This window comes from Nycticebus coucang, chromosome 18 (assembly GCF_027406575.1).
Source record: "Nycticebus coucang isolate mNycCou1 chromosome 18, mNycCou1.pri, whole genome shotgun sequence".
NCBI lineage: Eukaryota > Metazoa > Chordata > Mammalia > Primates > Lorisidae > Nycticebus > Nycticebus coucang.
The window spans coordinates 19,250,437-19,270,634 of record NC_069797.1 but is presented as its reverse complement, the minus strand read 5'-3'; the positions used below and the strand labels follow the sequence as shown (position 1 = coordinate 19,270,634).

At 48.5% G+C, this 20,198-nt stretch overlaps 1 protein-coding gene across 7 annotated transcripts in view; it reads right to left on the bottom strand.

The window, feature by feature from the left end:
- Window positions 1–20,198, bottom strand: part of GAS7 (growth arrest specific 7) — a 251,170-nt gene that overhangs the window by 17,666 nt on the left and 213,306 nt on the right. For all 7 annotated transcript variants that reach the window (XM_053568734.1, XM_053568739.1, XM_053568735.1 and 4 more), the window contains 6 exons: window positions 18,618–18,707; window positions 15,562–15,677; window positions 13,009–13,083; window positions 7,932–8,010; window positions 2,477–2,605; window positions 1,102–1,225 (listed from right to left, as the gene is read on the bottom strand). In XM_053568734.1, the coding sequence (XP_053424709.1) occupies window positions 1,102–1,225; window positions 2,477–2,605; window positions 7,932–8,010; window positions 13,009–13,083; window positions 15,562–15,677; window positions 18,618–18,707 (613 nt within the window). The remainder of the gene's footprint in view (window positions 1–1,101; window positions 1,226–2,476; window positions 2,606–7,931; window positions 8,011–13,008; window positions 13,084–15,561; window positions 15,678–18,617; window positions 18,708–20,198) is intronic.

Below are 20,198 nucleotides of genomic sequence, written 5' to 3'. Positions count from 1 at the left end.
AACGGGGGCAACAGAGTGAGGCTGTGTCTCAAAATAGATACATAAATAAACAAACAAAAATGAAACAGAAGTCCTAAAACTCAATTAAAGGGATGATGAAATAAATTTGGGTAGAATCATACAACTAGACACCAGTCAACCATTAAAAAGTTTCATAGGCATGAATGGCTGTGTAAACACATTTATAAGTAATGAAACAAGATATACTAATTAAAAAAGGAAGCTCGGAAGATAGACTATATGATCTACTTTAAAGACATTAAAATATAAATATTATTTAAAAATTAAAACAGTAGGTAGGAAGTGATGGTGATTATTTCTGGTGAATAACATTTTGTATTTTTGTGTGCTGACCAAAATATTTTTCCATGTACCAATGTTATTTTTGCAGCGTAACTTAGTTTTAAATAAGTTAATACATTTAACAAATGTAAATATGCCTGTTTCTTCTCTAGGTAATACATATATTATTCATTCTACTTATGGATCCAGGAATTTATTATTCCAGAGGCAAGACACACGTTTTACACGCATGTGTTCTTTCATGTAGGACGAACGCGCCTTCTTTTAGAAACATCCCTTCTTCTACCTCCCCCTGTGTATTGGCTAATTTGTACCACTAGGTGGAAGCAGAAAGCACCTTACTGGAGGGCTCTCTCCAAGAGACTCTAAAATCTGGTTCTTTAAATAAAATGTGGGCCTCTGTCTATCCTGGGGCAGGAGCCCAAACTTAGTGAGTGTCACTTCCTGCAGAGTTGGGGCAGCTGGCGTGGGGTGTGCATTTCCGTGGGCTCTGAGCAGAGACAATGCCCTGAGCTTTCAGCGTATGGAAGTTTGTCCACCTCCTGGTCTGAGATCCAAGGTTTAGGGGTTGGGGTGTCAGGGAAGCATCACTGGAGAGGGAGTGAGAGTCCAGCCTCCACCATGGCCTGCAAACAGCCTGGCCTGCTCCCACCCCTGCATCCCCAGGGTTATGTCATTGGGATCCCCAGGCAGACAGGAGAGAAGGCGGTCTGCAGTCTGGCAGAGGAGCTTCCCCGTCCCGCCTCTGGCCCTGCCCCCTGTGCCATGTAGCCCAGCGGGCGGGTGCCCTGTGCTCACCGGCCTGCGTGGACTTCCTCCGGGCCTTCTTGATGTCCTCCTCTGTCTTGTTGCTCAGCTTGATCTCCAGCTGCTGGGTCTTCATCTCCAGGTCTCTCTGCCGCTCCGTGAGGGCTTTCCGGGCCTGTGGTCCAATGACAGGACATGGAGACGCTGTTCATAAAGCCCAGGGCTGGGGGCCTCATACGACACATGGCCCACCTCCCTTTTCTCTGCACAAGTTCCCCATTTTCCCTGTTTGTGTGGATCATGTCACAGTGGCTTGGAAGCGCCAAGCCTCCAGAGTGGTGCCGCCCAGCCCATGAGGGGCAATGCAGGGCTGCAACCCAGGTCTTGTGTCCCTCTCCATGACAGCTGGACTCAGCTTCCATCTATCTCTCAGACTGTGTTTTTGTTGGAGCTTGTATGTGGTCTGGGGACACAGGCAGTGCTAAAATCTTAGCTTCTCAGGGTTGGAAGTGACCACAAAGGCCACGTGTGTCACCTCCCGGCAGTGCTTTACAGGCTGGCAGCCTGGACTGGCCATTGCAGCCGCCTCACTCCCCACCCCTCCCACGCCTGCCTTTCCTCCTGGCCACCTCCTGCCGTTCCATGGCCCTTTGGTGGGGGTAGCTGGCCACATGCAGCGTTGTGCCCATGATGGCACCTCCTTCCCTGCAGAGCCTTGAAGTATGACCAGCCGTGGCTCTGTCCACTGAGCAGGACGGGATGCCACTGGACAACTGGGAATGGGACGATTTAGTCAGGAGAGAATCTACCAGGTGAGGCCTGGACACAGGGACCACATGAGGACCAGCAGCACATCAAGGTTCTGTGTCCACAAAAATACGGGTATGCCTAGTCTTCTGTATTTAATGTTTAAATATAAACATTATTATTCATATTTAATATTTAAATATAAATATTATTTAAAAATCAAAATACTAGGTAGGAAGTGATGGGGATTGTTTCTGGCAAATAACATTTTGTATTTTTGTGTGCTAACTAAAATATTTTTCCACGTACCAATGTTCTTTTTGCAGCGTAACTTAGTTTTAAATAAGTTAATACATTCAACAAATTGAAATATGCCTGTTTCTTCCCTAGGTAATACATATGTGTTACCATAATACATAAATGTGTGTATTGCCACGTTTTATATGCCCACGTCCTTGCATGTGGGCAGTCCATGCTGCCCCCCAGGACAGCTGTAGTCCCTCCTCACTCCACTGGCCCTCTGGGTGGCCATCTGAGCGCCACAGGAAGGCAGCTCCTACATGCCCTTTGGATGGGTGGGGTCCTCAGGTGAGGGCGTGAGGCTCAGCCACCCAAAGTGCCCCACATGGGGACAAAGGCCCACCCTCCAGCAGCAGCCCTAGCCTGCCAGCCTGTTTACCTTCTCCACCGCAGCGTAGCGGCTGGCGAGCTGCTTGCGGAGGTCGGCGATGTGGTGGTCACACTTCTTCAGGTCTTTCTTGAAGTTCTCACGAAAATTCATCAAGGGCTTCTCCACCTCGCTGTGAAGCTGCCGCGGGCAGAGGAGAAGCACACTCAGGCCCTGGGGCACTCGCTGCGACCCCATGGAGGGTGGGGGCACCCCCTTCCCCAGGCACTTGAGGGTGGGTCTGGGATGGAGGTGGGGACAAGCGGTCTCGGTTTGAGCAAGTCACCTTAGCTCACCAGGCCCCAGCCTGCATATCTACCGGATGAGTGGACAGCCGGATCCCACCTCTGCTAACTCCTTCCTCCTCTCAGCCTCCACAGCCACGACTTCTTTTAATTAAAAAATTTTCCATGTCTGTATTCACGGTGTACAATGTGACGTGCTGCTACACGCACTCTGTGGGCTGTGGGCAGCAGGTTAATCCACACACCCGGGACCTCACGTACCCACTGGGCTCCACAACTCCCCGGAGGGCTTTGCTTGTGCATCTCTCTCCACACTGGAAGCTCTCTGGGGGCAGACACCTTGTCACCTATCTGTGTCCTGACTCTCTCAGCTCACTGGCACACAGGCACACCTCCCATCCCCACCGCAGGGGACCAACGACCCTTGTATTCCAAGGGCCAAAGAGATTTATACTTTGATTGAGCTTGGTGACATCAGGTTTTCAAGCTTTTTTCTTCTCTTTTATTCTTTCCCTCTTTTCCACCCCACCTCTATTTTTTAAAAAAAGACATTTTCTTAAAACTGTTTTGTTTGTTCGTTTGTTTTTTGGTTGTGAGCACAGGATTTCTTTTATAAGAAAACATATTGATGTGCACCGGCTCTGGCCAAGGCTGGGCAGGCATCTCCCCGACTCAGTCTCAGCACCCCTTACCTTCAGCCTGTGCCCCCTGCACCCCAACTTGCCTCCACCCATCCCAGGGGGGCCTCCGGGAGCACAGCTCAACTACCTGGACCAGCCCCCGACTCCTGCGATTCTGTGACTGCTCTCTTCCCCCTCCTCATGGGGTTTCTGCTACATTGTCTTTTTCTCCTGGGACCACCAGGCCTTAGGTGTTCCTGTGTTAAACAGTGGCACACATAGGACTGTGAGTGTCCTGCCAAAGCTGGTACAGGGTGGGTGCCCTCTCCAGCCCCCCAGCCCCTGTTCAGCAAATTCTTCATTGCTGAACCCCTGGGCGACAAAAGGACAGCTTTGCTGTTGGGTGATTAACAGAGAAGGGGCCATCCCAACACACTCCTCTCCTCCTGGTATTAGTTGTAAATGTCCTATTTATTTGAACCCCTAGAACTTTCCTTGTGTAGGAAAACATCCCCATCTGGTGGCCGTCTGTGGGATGCTACAGAAAACTTGAGAGCTCGTGAGAATAAACAAAGCCCTTTCCATGAACACAGGTCTGGAATTTGCTGTCCCGCAGGAGTGGCTGCCCAAGTCAGCCGCCTTGGGACCCTGTGGCCAACACAGTACCCCTGGGGTCTCTTTCTAAAGACCTGGAAAGCAAGTGACCATCAGACTTAAATGTACCCAGGACCAAGCTGGAGGAGTTTTTCAACAGTAAGGTTTTCTGGGCCCCAGTGTTAGGTTGTGGTCTGAGGAAGGCACCAAAAGTCTTTCCCCAAAATCGAATGACATTCTGGAAACGTAATGCTGCTAGTTGTCAGAAGTGGGTCTTCCATCTCTCTACCGATACTAAGCACTTTTTAAATACATAATTGTTTTCTTTAAAAAAAAAAAAAAAGCAGTTAGCTTGGTATCTTTAAGACTCACTCTTAACTTTAAAGAATCTTTGGGAGTCAGGAGTCCTTCCCGTCACTGTGTCCCTGAGGACTCCCAGGAGGCCTGTTTCCTAATGGCCAGGTCACGTGTGCAACTTCACTTTGTCTTTCTGAAATTCTCCGCCTCTTTTTCTTTTCACCTCCCACATCAGGAGAGAATAAGAGAAATTCCAGGTCTGAAGGGATTTCAGAGACTGTCTAGTCCAGTGTTTTTTACACAGTGGGTGGCCAAGAGTTGTGAAATCAATTCAATAAGTCAGGACCAGCTTTTTGGTGAGAATAGACTGGACTGGAATAGGAAATATCAGAGTATGTTTTCAGGAGGAGGAAAAATACTGTTTCACGAAACATTCATTTCAGCTACATGTGTGAGTGCCCATCTGTATGTGGCCAGTGTAGGTGTGTTCTGAGGGCTGGTGTAAAACGTAGCTGGTCCTGACTTATTGTCAAGTAAGTTTAAAGTTGCTGATCTAGTCTGAATTCTTCCTTCCACACAGGAAGAAATGGAACCCCAGAGGCGCTAAATGACTGATTTGCCCAAGGTCACAGAGCTCGTTAGTAAAAACAGTGAGACAAAGGTCACGTCTCCTGACTTCCTTGCCCCCTAAAATCTGCAGGATTAGATTTCTTCCCAACTGAAGGAATTTTGCTCTTCTCCTTTCTTCAGCTGGAGCCAGGTATAACCTCCTTTGTATATAGCAACCTGTTTCTTTAGCAACCTGTTGCTATAAGCAATGGCTTGAGCTAGAAGCCTAAAAAAGCCAGAAAAATTGCTGTAACAAAAATTGCATTTCTTAAAGAGCTTTTACCCCTGGTACAGAACATTCAGACCAGAATTTCAATAAGCCTTTTGGAGCAGACATTAAAATGGGTTTTCAGCATATGGAGCTATATTATTCATGGCAGACAAATAAATCCTGGGAGCCTCTTTCATCTCAAGGAATTTCCATAAAACCACGAGGCTGCTACTACGATTGCCCGGGGCCATCAGTGCTGACCGACAGGCTGGAAGCAGCAGAGGCTGATAAGCCTTTCATCAGCTGAAAGATGGAGTGAGTTTGCCCTGTGTCATGAACACTGGCTTAAAATATTCTGAGCATTTGGTGGTTTGGGACCAGCCTGCACCGCCCTGTTGGCATCCTCTGAGAGGACAGAGTGCCCCTCCAGAACAAGATTCTGTGTTTGAGATGCCACCAGTCTGTTGATGAGAGGGTGCCACCGGAAGAAATGTCTGGAGAGCAGGTCTCTCAGTCCTCTCCTCTGCTTCCTTCATGGCTGAGTCTCCTTGGCAGGGTGACCACGGGCTGTAATTTCACCTCCCGGCCCCTTCTCATTGTGAAATGGACATTCCACCTTGCACGGTAGTTGGTAAAGCTGAGAGATGAGTTATGCCTTGCACATAACCTTCCAGAATACTTATGCCACCACTCCTGCATCACAGAGTATGTTATCACCTGCTGAGTCTCCACACAATTGAGAATTAGGGGTTCAGGATTCCAGGGGATCAGCAGGTGACCTTTCAGAAGCTCACATCCTTGGCTCCAAGACCCACCCCCTAAGCACGGTGGCCTTGCTATGCACCTCGAATCAATGGAAGTTTCTGCCATGATGGAGAACAGAGCTACGAGGGGCTTTGGTGGGAGAAGGAAAACCTAGGGACACCCCTCATGATCTGTGGCTTAAAATAACATGCTGTTTTATATGCAGCACAGGAAAGAGACCAACTCATGGAGCTCCCTTCCCTGCCAGGGCTTGAAGTAGCAATTTTCTTGTGAAGTGCTTGGTGTAATGAGGTTAGCGTGGCTTTGTGAATCAGGAATTATCATCCACATCTGGTGTCTACTCAGTCTTGGGACACGGGTATCCCTTAGGCATGGGGAGCGGTAAGAGCACCATCCCCTCCTCCCACCCAGCTCCTGATGAGGCCCTCTCAGTCTCGGCTATTTGAGTTGTTCATTCTGCCTTTCGGTGTGCAGGGCACCATCGTAGGCTGATGTCCCTCTGTCTTCCAAGAGCGCATGCCATACAGCACCCCAAAGCAGGGAATTATAATGCACTGAGAACAGCTCTGAGAAAGGCATAAGGCCAAAGAGTGCTGAATGCAGAAGCTCTGGAAAGGAGCAATAGGATTGGGGGGATGTTCCTTCCAAATAACAAAGAAGAGTATAAGCACTTTACCCTGCTGTATGTGACTGGTGACGGTGGGAGGGCGGAGAGAGGAGAGGGGAGGCCAGGGTCACAGGGATGGTGCCACTCTCCAGGGCCTCCCTTCCTTTAAAAGGCAAGCATGCTGAATGGTAGCCCCACTAGTCATGCACACTTTAGTATGAATTACTTCACTGAGACAGTTTATTTTTCATCTAAAAAGTAGCTGAGACTCAGAGAGGGAATTTGGAGATATGAGCCAAGGAGCAGGGAGGAGGAGTTCATCTGGCAACAGGAAGAAATCTTGAGGGAAATAGACCTGAAAAGACTGCAGGGTGGGGAGGAAATAGTTGGAGGGCTCCCCTTAGTCATTACGTTGTAAAATATTTATCAAGTATCCACGATGTGTCAGGCACCATCCTGAGGAGGGAGGGTACAGTGAAAATCCCTGTCCTCAAGCAAGTCCTGCTGTGTGTGATTTAGAACCAAATGAAAGAAGGGTCATTTACTCATTGTTCTGAAATTCCAGAGCAGCAACAAGTAAAACAAAACCAAATCTCTTTGGCATAGTCTAATATCTCCCAACACCTACCTGTTTCCCCGAAAATAAGTCATCCTCCAAAAATAAGACCTACTCACAGGAAGGACAAGACATCTCCTGAAAATAAGACCTAGTGCATCTTTGGGAGCACACCTTAATATAAGACACTGTCTTCTTTTTGGGGAAACAGGGTAGAAGAGATACAACACGCCAATCCCGTCCTCTGACAGCCTGGCAAAGAGGGAGGTTTTCATCACTCAGGGGTTCACCTGAGAAACTTGGGGGTTCTACTCTCACTACATGAAGGGGTGCTAGGCCCATTCCCCAAAGGCTCCCAGGAGGAGACTGCTAAATTTTCAGAATTCTTCTGTGCTGGTTGTTAAACAGCCTTTTCATTAAAAACTAAATTAGCTAGGCATAGTGTTATCCCAGCAACGTGGGGGGCTAAGGCAGGAGGATAACTGGAGCCCAGGAGGATAACTTGATCACACCATGGCCCTTCAGCCTGGGCTGACAGAACTTGTCACCCAGAGACCCTTTCCCTAAAAAAACTAACTAAATAAAATAAATTATATAAACTTACAATTAAATATATGATATTAAAAACAAAGGTAATAAATACTCAGCAGTTTCCTAACTACATTTTACTACCATCCACGCTCTGGGTGGACACTGGTGGTTGTTTAGACTGCAGTACCTGTTAAGAGTACTTTCTCCCGATGTGTTACCGTGTGTATCTTTCCAGCTCTGTGTTCAGTGACTTCGTGTTGGTGGCTTGAAATTTACACCAGGGAAAGTGGCAAATGCCACAAGCCAGAGAGACCCTTGCTAACTATCCCTTGGGCTCAGTGCATGGAGCAGAAGGGACCAACTTTCTAACTATCTCTCGGCACCCCACTGTGTAAGATCACACACACCAGGGAGGTTGCAGGGAGGGGTTACCTTGGCGGAGAACTTGAGGTGAACTTCCGCCTCGTCTGCAAGGCTCTTCTTCACCTGGGCCCACGCTTCTCCCAGGGAGCTGCAATATGAAAGAGATGGTGAGACTTGAGAGAGAGTCGCGCCAACCTTAGCTCAGTGGCCACCGCCCTCACATGTCTTGGGGAGGTCTATAACGCCAGGCACAAGATAAACATGTGCTTTAAGCCTCGGGACCAGATGAGCCACTGAAGCCAACGTGAGCTAACCTTACATCTGGAGCTAGGAGAATAGCTGAGCGGCTGGGGTAATGTTCAGGAGCCCAGAGGCTCACAGGACCAGGAGAAGTGTAAGAAGCAGGTGGGGTGTGGTCCCAAAGCCTCGGCCGCTATGAGGGCCTAGACACTTGGCAGATCACTGTTCCCAGAGCTTTAGCATCATCCCTCTCTGGCCTGCTGATGAGGGGTACAAATGTTTGCTAACAAATCAAGGAAGGAAAACAGATCCCTTTCCATGGAGAAGCCCTGTTCAGACAGAAGGTGCTACACAGCCCTGATTACAGGGAACCCCAAGATATTTGACCTCCACGAGAAGCAAAGCTGGACCATGTGGGTCTAGTGACCTCCTAGGGACAGTCACGGTTTCAGGAGTGTGCATCCTGTCTAGTGCTGAGTCTCCAGCTCTGAGCCCCAATGCTGCCCACAGCTTACTAGGGATTGGCCGAGTCCTCTCAGAGAAACCACTTCTCCGCTTCATGCAGAGGCTTCAAGTAGAAGAAATCTAGTGAGTCCCTACGTCTATCAAAGACAGGTCAGCGCTGCACTCCCCAGGACTTGGAACTCTTTAACCTCGCTCACCTCCAAACAACGCTCTTGCCTCCCTGCTCACCGCCACTTCAGCCCAGCCAGCAAATCCAGGCTGTCCTTTCAGTTCCCTGGGTGTCATCAGAAAGCCACCTTCCCCAGAGAATTCATTAAACTCAAGTGGCAAAAGCTGATTAAAAGAAAGCATGCCGCCAGGCTCCTGGGATTCAAGCAGAGCAGCCAGTGGCCAAGAATTACCCGATGGAACAGCACAGAGCCCAGTGATCACTGTACAGGCCTGCCTGGTGGCGGTGCTGGCCCAGGCTGAGGCTGGTGTTTGTGAGAAGCAACTGGCTGATTTCATCTAGGAGTCTGCTCTGCTAACAAAGAAAGTTCCCCTCCGGAGATACCGCCTGGGGAGCACAGCAGAGGAGCCAGAGTGAGGACGGGGCAACTACAGACATGCTGTCGGCGCTTGTCTTCGCATGAAGGCCCTGAGCTCCAAGATACTGTGCTTGGGCACCCAACACCCTTGGGGGCTCCCACCTAGGGCTGGAGGTCTGGCAGTGGTGGGGTGGCAGAAACTGCTGTGGCGGTTATATAGATAAGTGAAACAAAACGCAGTCACACAGACAGGGTCGACTGACCTGCAGCAAAGGGAGGAACGGGTGGTGCTTTTAATAAATGGTACAGAGACAACTGTCCATCCATGGGGGGTTGGGGAGAAGGAACCTTGACCCTTTCTCAGGCCATACACACAAATTATCTCAAATTAGCTCTAAAGCGAAAGCCAGCACTATATACACAAAGCTTTATGGACGTCGCCCTGGGAGCAGTAGGGAACTTGATTAAAGGGAGATGACAGGGTTTTGCCCCTGCAGCTGAGCAACACACAGCAACCCGCAGGGGTAGGGTGGGGTGCAAACAAGAGCCACAGAAGCCAAAGGCCCCAGGTGGTGCCCAGAGTTTGTGTAAGCACATTAGTCCTTCTACAGAGCTTTAAGTCCCCTGTCAGCAGAGCATGTGGTGAGTGACTGGCCCAGGGACAGCAGGGTGGCCTTAGACTGTCATCCCAGACTGTAGGAAAGAAAGACAATGCCCTCAGCCCCACTCCTCATCTGGATACTCCTAGATGGGAGGACAGCACTCTAAACATTCAGTCGGCCCTCTGGGCCAGGCCATCCCCCCAGCATACTGCCACTCCCCCAGTTCACTTCACAATTTATAAAAAAGCCCTTTAACAGCAGGGCACAGTGGCTCACACCTGTAATTCTAGCACTCAGAGAGGCCAAGGAGGTTGGATTTCTTCAGCTCAGGAGTTCCAGACCAGCCTGAGCAAGAATGAGACCCTGTCTCTACTAAAGCAGGAAAATTAGCTGGGTGGTGTGGTGGGTGCCTGTAGTCCCAGCTGCTCGGGAGGCTGAGGCAAGAGGATCGCTGGAGCTCAAGAGTTTGAGGTTCCTGTGAGCTATGACACCACAGCACTCTAGCCTGTACAATAGAGTAAGACTCTGTCTTAAAATAAGAACAATAATAAAGCCATTTAGAAATCCTCTCATTTGAAGATAAATTTTTTCATCTGAAAGAGGTTAATTAAAAAACCCATGAAATCTGAAATACATTTCTGTTCCAACATATAATTTGAAGCACAAATTAAAATGCTTGTTAGTGTCATAATTACCAACCAGGAAAACCAAAATTCCATTTCATTTCCACGCAGGAAAGAGAAACTGGAGGCAGAATAAAGAACCTAATTCTGTTTATTTACCAATGTGCATGCGTCTCGTGAAGACTAATTTGGACACAGCACTCAAATGGCAAAAGCAGCTCAAGTCTCCCTTACTGGGATCTTCTTAGATGGCCCTAAATTTCTAGATATCTAGGCTCCAATGTTGTGCTTTGAGTGTTTTCAAAGTGGACCAGATTTAATGCCCCAAACTGGGTGTAAATGCAAAAAAGTGTTGCTGTACATTCTGTATAGGGTGGGGGGGTGTGCACGCCCGAGTGGCTACTGCTTGGATTGTGTGCACGTGGGTGCTGTGTGTGTGTGTGTGCAAGGGTGATGGGTGTGTGTATACATGTCAGTGAGTGGTGTTGATGGGTGTGTATGAGCTTGTGTTGTGTTTATCCCTATGTTTGTGTGCATGACATGGTGTGCAGGCCTGACTCGTGGAGCTGGGCTGCTCGGGTTAGGAGCATATGCTGTGCATGTTGGCAGGACACAGTGTCCTTGGCAGCAGCCCAGGCCAAGGAGGTGGAAGCTGGAAGACTCGGGAGCAGCTCAGTGGTTGCAGAGCATAGGGATGCTTAGGAAAGCCCCTTCCCAGGCAGCAAGGGCTACTCCCCTAGACAATCCCTTCCTGCCCCTCATCTTGGGCCCAGTGCATGGAGCAGAAGGGACCAACTAGTAACCTCCCTCACCTCCATGGAAGAGACAATGGCCTTGCTAGGCGGCCCTGCAGTCTGTGGCTGGCGGGATGGGCTGAAAACCATTCAAAGGCGGTTGTTTGGCTGCACGGTCAGACCATGTGGAAGGTGTAATCAAATCCACATTTGGTTGGCAAAATCTTTGTCCCCCGAAGGATTTCAAGCCATGAAAGCAGATTTGGACTTGTTTCCCCTCGCAACTCTCTGACAACCACAACCATTCTACGACAGAACGTCTTCCATCCTCGGGGGTTCATTTCCTCTTACAGGAAGGAATTCAAACAGAGACTTGTGCCGGAGGCAGCTGGGAAGAGGCAGAGGACTTGTAGGGGCCCTTTTGACACTAGCCTCCTGAGAGTCTTGATTATTTTTTAAATTGAGATCAGATTCATATAGCATAAAATTATCCACTTACAAGTGAACAATCCTTTTAGATGAACGCCTTTAATACACGCACATTATCATGCAACCAGCATCTCTATCTAGTTCCAAACATTTCAATCTCCTTGTTGTGGGCTTGTCATATGTCATATGCCCTAACCCCCAGTGTAGCTGCACTCGCGGATGGGCCTTTAAGGAAGTAACTAAGGTTAAGTGACATCATAACGGTGAGGCTCTGACCTGATAGAATTAGTGTCCTTCTAAAATGAACATCAGAGAGCTCCTCCTCTCTCTATTTCTGGGCATAAACCAAGGAAAGATCAAGTGAGCTCACTGTGATAAGGTGGCCGTCTGCAACCCAGTGGGAGAGTCCTCACCAGATACGAGGACTTTCAGCCTCCAGAACTAAGAGAAAATAAATCTCTGTCATTGAAGTCAACCAGTCTGGCACTTTGTTGTAGCAGCCTGAGATGGCAAATACACACCCTACAAGGAAACCTGGTACGTGTTAAGGGGTCATACCCTATTCCCATAACCCCTGGCAGCCAACAATCTGCTTTCTATCTCTATGGGATTTGCCTATTCTGGACAAAAATAGGATTCTGCCTATTCTGACTTTTTGTGTCTGTCTTCTTTTACTTAGTGGAATGTTTCTGAGGTTCACCCACATATCATGTATCAGTGTCCTATTCCTTTTTATGGCTGAATGACAGTCCATTGGAGACCTATTGTTGATATGCCACTGTTGTTTATCCATTCACCCCTTGATGTCATTTTTGATTTTTCCACTTTTGGTCATCGTGAACAGTGCTGCTCTGTGTGTGTGTATACACGAATTTATTTGAGTACTTGTGTTCAATTATTTTGCGTATAAACCTAGGAGTGAAACTGCTGCGTAATATGGTAATTCTGGTGTTTAGCTTTTTGAGGAACTGCTGGACCATTTTACGCTCCCACCAAGTGTACATAAGGGGAAAGACTCTTTCACTCACTAGGAATCCTTCTGTGACTGGGAAGGTTAGGCTGAGCCTTCCCCCGCCTGGGTCCCATCCACAGAGGTCCAGACAGTCACAGCTAAGGTGGGGAGGGGACCCTGCGCTTCAGGTCCCCAGGAAAAGATTCTGAACAAAGAGGCCAGGTACAAAAGTATCTCATCTCCAGTCTTCTCCCAGCCTGCCCTTGTAGAAAGGGGAGCTGGGGGGGTGGGGGGACACCTTGAGGCTGAGGCCCAGCTACTAGAGTGCAGGCTGGAGGGGTTCTGACATGCCCCAGCATCTGGCAGGAGGCCCTGGGTCACTAGAGAGAAGACAGGGTGGACGTGTCCTTCTTGAGCATGGATGTCCCCACTGCAAGTCAAGGTGCCCATCTTCAGCTATGGAGACCTCCCACACAGAGCAGGCCCAGGCCAGTGCTCCGTGCAGGGTGAAAGGGGCTCTCCTACTCAGCGTCCCCATGTGCACCGCACTCCCATCACTCTTCTCCCAACTCACCCTTCCTCCTGTGCGGCCAAGGAGTTCTGAGAGAGCTTAGCTAAGTTCTTCGCATATTCTTCTTCAATCTTTATCCTGCAAAGGAAGAAAACCTGGTGCGTCAGCTCTCTGGTGCTAGACTAGGTCTGCCCCAATACCCTGCACATGTCAGCTATGCAAAGGGACCTGTTATACCTCAAGCTCTGAGAGGGCGTGGCTCTTGTCTGTCTGCCTGACGCACTGTAGGTGCTTAACAAATACTTATTGAATAAATGCATGAACAAAATGGTCTGAATCTCCATCTCCTCATCTGCAAAATGGGATGTTTCCACTTGTCTCCTAGGGCTGTGAAGGTGAGAGCTGTCATTTACACAGCTCCTAGCACAGAAATGTGAGACCCTTAAATGAATAAATGCAACTCATGATGGCCCACCAGGGACATCCGCTGCTATTCCCTCTCCCTTCGAGCCCCAGAGCTCCCGGATGGCTGCAGCCTTTCGGAAGCAAGAACAGAGCATACTGTCTTCCCTCTCTCCCATGCTGATAATTGTCAAGCCCGCTGGGGAAGAGTGGAAACCATTCCCATGGAAACCAGGTAATGCCCAGAGCTGCTGCTCAATTCTCTGTCCCTGGAGAGGAAAGTTGCCATGAATGTAGCGTCCAGCAGGCAGGCCCTTGACACACTGGCAAGACAACTCTCTGGGGAGTGTTCTGATTACCTCACACATCCCCGTAAAGTGCGGTGTCAAAAGTATATTGCTCACTGCCTAAGTGGTCCTTTGGGCTGTGGTGGGAGAGAGAAGCTGTGCTTGACATAAGTTGTGCTCCAGTCAGGGCCTCAGAGAGCCCTTGGTATGGAATCACCTTTCAGCAGCCAGCAGACGAAGGATGGAAGGTTGGAGAGAGGGCAACTGACAAAGTCATAATGAAATACCCATCGCATGATGTGGGACTAAGAGACCCCCAGCTTTTCATTCCTCCTTACGCAGTTCTGCCCTCACCTCTACCCCTAGCTGGCCTCCAGGTCCTCCCGAGTCTAATCTGACCGATACCCCTCTGTTGTTTCCCCTCCGTTCCCACCAGCCTTCCCCAGGACATATGGACTGCCAGTCCTGCCCCTCCTGACTGTGGCCAAGAATCTCTCTAGAAAGCTGATGTAACCATGTCACGCTCCTGGTCCCTCCATGCCAGCCACATGTGGCAGGCACAGGAGGAGCATACACCATCTGCCTCCTGGGCTCATCTCCCAAACCAGTGCCTGCATCACCTTCACCCCTGCCCCACCTCCCTAAGCCAAGGTCACCACAAACCAGCAGGTGTCTGTCTGTCCCTGTGCCAGGCCCGATCCCACCTATGCATCTCAGCTCTGGCCCTCCTGGCTCTGAAAGGACCTCCCTACAGGATGCCAAGGTGGATGAGAGAAGTGACAGGCATCTACATTTTCTCTGGGGAGGCCAGAGTGTCATGAAAGGGCAGATTCCATTTACTGCTAACAAGACGTTGTTACGGAGTATTTCAAGCTTTGGGTTTTACAGCCATGTTTCCATTTCCAGTTTTATGCTATTGTTTTCTCAAGCTATGCAACCTCTCAATGTCCTACCAGTTTAATGGGTCATAAAATAAGGATTTGATTACACAAATTGAAAATAGGCTCCCTAAGGGAAATGGGAGCTTTAAAACATCAAAGCACTATTCCTTGATTATTGTTGTTATAATTAAAAAAGAAATACTTCTAAAAGATCTTGCCCTTTGCTATAAATATTGCCAGTGTGTCTCAGAAACGCCAGATGAAAATCTGTGTACAGGGACGTGTGATGAGTATTTGTGTGCTGGTGTTGGGTATGTGAGTCTCAAAACTTGGACAGAGAGGAGGGAGATGGAGAAGGAACTTCGCTTCCTTTTTGTGGCTTTTCCTATTTCCATCAGGTTGAATTTGCTATTTCTTCATCTATGTTCCCAAGCACTTTAGACAAACCACTGCTATAATCCCTGACAGCAGGGATGGAGGTGGGAGGGGTAAGGAGGGCTTATAATATCCAGGTCTGGGACACGGTTTTGCTAAAGATGAATTGACAGGTAACATTTTCCTTTTTAGTCATGATAAAGGACAGTACTTCAAATGAGGACCAGGTAGGTAAGTAAAGGAATTAAAACAGTTGTTGGGGGAACAATAGGGAGTGGTGGAGACTGTGGCAAAATGGGAACACACACCCCCTCTAGGGGAGTTAACTGCTTCTCAGATCCAGCTGTTTGTTGCATGAGGGATGTAGAAGCAATCCTGCCAACCGTCTGCTTTTTCAAGGCATGCTAAGTCTCCAGATTTTAATATAAAATCTACCAATTAAAAAAAAATGTTGGTTCAAATCTTTAAAAATACTATACAGGTCAAAGCTACACCTTTGCTGGCCAGATCTGGAGCACGAATTGGTGGCTCCAATCTCACATTTCCCTAACCTAACCAGCCCAGTGCTGAGTGTGTCATGCCAGGTCCTACTGCTGACTCCTCTCAGGACAAAGGGCCAAGGTGCATGCTATGGTCAGGCCCCCCGGAGCTGGAACGGGCCCAGGCTTTACCTTTCCCGGATAAATTCTGACATTTCCTTCTGCATTTGTTTGCCCTTCAATTGCTTCTGAAGCAGCAGTTCAAACCCGGCCACAGTGCCGTTGCCTTGGGGGTCCTTCTTATCCGCCTGCAAAAGAAACAGAAGCATGAATTTAGGTGACATCTAGTGATGTCTCGAGTGAGGGAGAAGAGACTACAGGCAAGCCAGACTCCAGCAAGTTCCCTGATGGGCCTGGCAACCCCAACGCCAGCACAGGAGAGAGGAAGAAGCTGTCTCTGCTGCCTTAACTGGGATCTCTTCCTGGGGTCTGCTTTCACCTATTTTGCATTCTGAGGCTCTGGTTCTCCCCCTAAGCTGCTAAGCTCCTACCCCATGTCCGAGCCCCTTAACTCTCCAAACCTGGGAATCAATAGTAAAAAGACAAGTGGCCAAGAATACTGGCTCTGGTGCCCAACCCCTAGCATTCCAGCTGGGTGACCTCAGGCAAGTTCTTCAGGTGTCCCAGGCATGGACTAACTTGTCTGCAAAACTGGGGAAATGACAGCACCTACCTCATGTGGTTATCTGGGATAAGTGACATACTAAATGCCTCAGCACAGTGCCGACACACGTATCTATTATCAGTAGTTTTAAACAAAAGACAGGATCTGGGGAAGGTGGCTAAGTCAATGGAACGGGAACGTAAGACCCAATTATTAATAATTTTGCAAACAAATATTCTTAGGCTTTCAAAATCGAATAATTTCCTTTGTTTTGTTTTCCTCAAGTTGACTTGTATACCCCTTTCCTGCCCTTCCCCTTCCTGACATTCCTCTGGCCACACTGCTAATACCTCTCCTGATGGGGAGATCAATACCACATGGTGTGAACCACGTCACATGGGGCTACTCTTGCAGTTCAAAAATTTCTCCATGTGCATAGACTTGTGCACCTCACTCTATGAATGCTGTATCTTGATGGAAAGTGAAGAGAAAATTATCCAAACACTGAGCTCAAATCTACCTCCCTTCTAGGTTGGATATGCCGAGCAATCATCCACTCTAGTAGAGAAAACCAGCCAGAAGAAACGGGCTTTAAAACCTGTGTTATCAGAGAGAAAGGGGCCCTGGTGGTCAGGGAGATAAAAATCACAGGGGAAGTGTCAGAGGCCCCGAGAGCTTGAGTTAAGATGAGGATTCACAGTGTTGCTGTGTAGAAGGCTGCTGAGCAGGGAGTGGGCAGCATCACACACTCCCTGTAGCTTCCCAAGGCTTGACGCCCCCATGTGCTGACCCCTGGCCCCCAGGATGCTTATCCTTGGGGCCTGAACCACTCTCCTTTGCTCGCTCCTTCCCTGAGCCCCTCTTTAGGGCTGACGTTTCCAAACCCAGCCGTGTCTCTGCTGCCACCACGTCTTCACTCATCTCCACTCACCCGCCCCCTCACCTCTCAACTTCCACTCTGCCTGCACAACGCATGTGAGTCAGATTGCAGCATATTTCATATTAACAGCCTCCTACTGCAAACAGAATAAAACCTTCCTGGGGCCCATAAAGCCCTGTGTACTCGGATCCCTCTGAACTCACCTCCCCAGGTCTGCCTGATGCCAAAGCCCAAGCCCTTTTATGCCATTCTGTAGCCTTTTCCCTGTCTCCACCTGTAGCCTCAGAGCCAGAGGGCTAGGAATCGGCCCTTTGGGCGGGTAGGTGGGTGAGTGGGGGCAGCAGAAATCTTTACATATCCTCTAAGGCAGTGGTTCTCAACCTGAGGGTTGTGACCCCTTTTTAACAATGGAAATACACCGCGGCATTAGGAAGGTTGATAATCACTGCTCTAAGGTGCCAGTGATTTGGTAGAAAGGCAGAAACACGTCTGTTTAGTACTCCCTTAGCAAATCTAAAAAAAGAGTGAGAGATAATCCATTTTGCACGGTGCTGAAAACAAATTTCAATTTATTTATTGCTCCTCAGGGTACTAATGTATTTTTTAAGTGTAAAATTCAATGATTTTTAAAATATTCACAAGGTTGTACAACCATCACACTATCTGATTCCAGAATGGGGTGATCTAATTTTGAAAGTCATAGTTGTCTTTCAGATGCAAATACCCATGACCACTCCTGGAGTTTCTGAGGTATAGGACTCTGGGTTTTTATAAAAAACAATATTTATTTGAATCATGGAAAAATAAACCTAACATAAAATTTACCACTTTACCCATTTTTAAGTGTACAGTGCAGTAGTGTTAAGTATATCCACATTGCTGGGCATCCTTCCCCACCAGCTACCCATAGAACTTCTCCCATCTTGGAAAACTAAAACTCTGTGTCTATTAGACAATATGCAAAACTTGTGGGGTTTTTGTTTTGTTTTTTTGGGACACAGTCTCACTCTGTTGCTCAGGCTTGAGTACAGTGGCGTCATCATAGCTCAAGCGATCCTCCTGCTTCAACCTCCTGAGTAGCCACCATGCCTAGCTAATTTTTTTATTTTTGGTAGAGATGGGGTCTTACTCTTGCTAAAGCTGGTCTTGAACTCCTGAGCTCAAGCAATCCTCCCGTTTCAGCCTCCCAGAGTGCTGGATTATAGGTGTGAATCACTGTGGCAGGCCAATAGGCAAAAATTTGAAGCCACAGGATTATTAAAGATGGAGCTCTCTACAAATCCTTGCACCCAACTTCCTCGTGATTTTAATGGGAATAGAGAGGTCCAAGGATGTGAAGTTTTTGTCCGAGGTTGCTTGCATCAGTGGCAGCAGGTATGGAGCCCAGATTCACTTACTGAGGCTGATTCCTCTCCCTGCCTTTACTGAGAATCAAAGAAAATGACTCTCCAGCTAACCTGCATTCTGGCTGGGTTTCTGTGTTGTTGTGAACAAAAATTCTGCTGAGACTCTGAGATTTATGGAATAATCTGGATCCCAAGGGGGTCTCAAGTTCCTGTCTGAGACACTAAATCTACTGCCAGCCTGTTGGGCTTCAACAAGAAAGCCCTCTGCACTTTGAGCTCCAGACTTCCCCTGTCCAATCCTGGGTATCTTCTTCTGGTCATCAGGGCCACAGCGTAAGGAAACCGAGGCACAGCTTACCCAGAAATAGTCACAGTAGCTCCACTCGGTTGGTTTCAGCAGCTGCTGTTCTGGCATTGTGTCTGGGTGAGGGAACGTCACGCAGTTTACCTGGAGGGCACGGAAGAAGAAAGAAAATGACTTTACTGGACTGGTGGAAGAAGCACGGAAAGCCTGGCCCAAGACACAGCACTAACTAGGCCTCCCCACAGGAACATGCATGGGGGCCTCCCTGTGCTCCAGGAGCTGGCATTTCACAGGATGGGTGACAGGTGTCCACGCCCACCCCAGAGGGGTCCTGACTTGCTACAAGCTCTCTGCATGGCAGTTTAACAGCATCAAAACTGCAAACTTCCAGCACCTTTGACCCAGCAATGGCACTACTGCGAGTCTCTCCCACAGATCCATCTGCATGTGTGCAGTGACCTAGGTATGTGGCCGTTCACTCCAGCGCTGTTTACAGTAGCCAGAGGCTGGAACACAGTCCATCGCCCATCAGCAGGGGATGGTTAAGCAAAGAAGGAGACAGACACATCTATGGAAATCGTAAAGGAAACAGTGATAAAGCTCTCATGTATTGATAAAGTGTGCCGGGACATACTGTTAGGTGGGGTCAGGAGGAAAGCCTTACAGTGGACAGTACTGTGATTTTTGAACAACATAGGTTTGAACTGCGTGAGTCCATTTTTAGGTGCATTTTCTCCTTCCCGTCTCTGACAACAAGCTCGAACCCTCCTCTGTCTCCTCCTCAGCCTTTTCAACATGGCGACGGTAAGGATGAAGACCTTCCACTTAGTGAATAGGTAACTATATTTTCTCTTTCTTACAATGCTTGAATAACATTTTTTCCTCTCGCTTACTTTATGTAAAAAATGCAGTATATAATCTATGCATGTAACATGCAAAATATGGGTTGACTATGTTATTCGCAAGGCTTCTGGTCAACAGCAGGCTATTAGGTCTTGGGGGAGACAAAAGTTGCACATGAACTTTCAACCATGCTGGGGGAGTCAGCACTGCTCACCCCCGTGTTGTTCAAGGATGAGCTGCATACACATTTGGCTAGTTATGTGCAGAATACTTCCAAGGAAAGGAATCATGTTGGTGAGGGTCAGGGCCCAGAGGTCACTTTACAAATTTTATCTCATTATATGTATTAAATGAACAAATCCAATTTAAAATTATAATCAGGGGCACACACTCGGGTTTGGCCCCTGCCAAGTAGAATGAAGTGTGGAGATTCCTGGGTGGCCTCAGACTTTTCTGCCCCACACATCTGTGGTGCTCCCAGCTCTCCTGGCTCTGCGGCAGTGGCTTTGCTGACACCGCCCCATCATGGCATCAAGCTCCAGATCCTTCCTCTCCTATGGAACTGGCTAATTGGCTTTCACATAGAAGCAAGGCTGGACTGAGCCTTGCGGGTCTTTAATCCCTTCTTCCAGCCCAAGCACCTGCTAAAGTAGGCGATGTCAGACATTAAAGAAAAGAAGGGAGCAGAAAACCCTGAGGGTTTGGGCCCAGCACACAAACTTCCACGGCAGACAGGGCACCCAAGCCAGTGAGGTGCCCACAAGTTATAGCAACTGCAGCTCCGACAGGAGG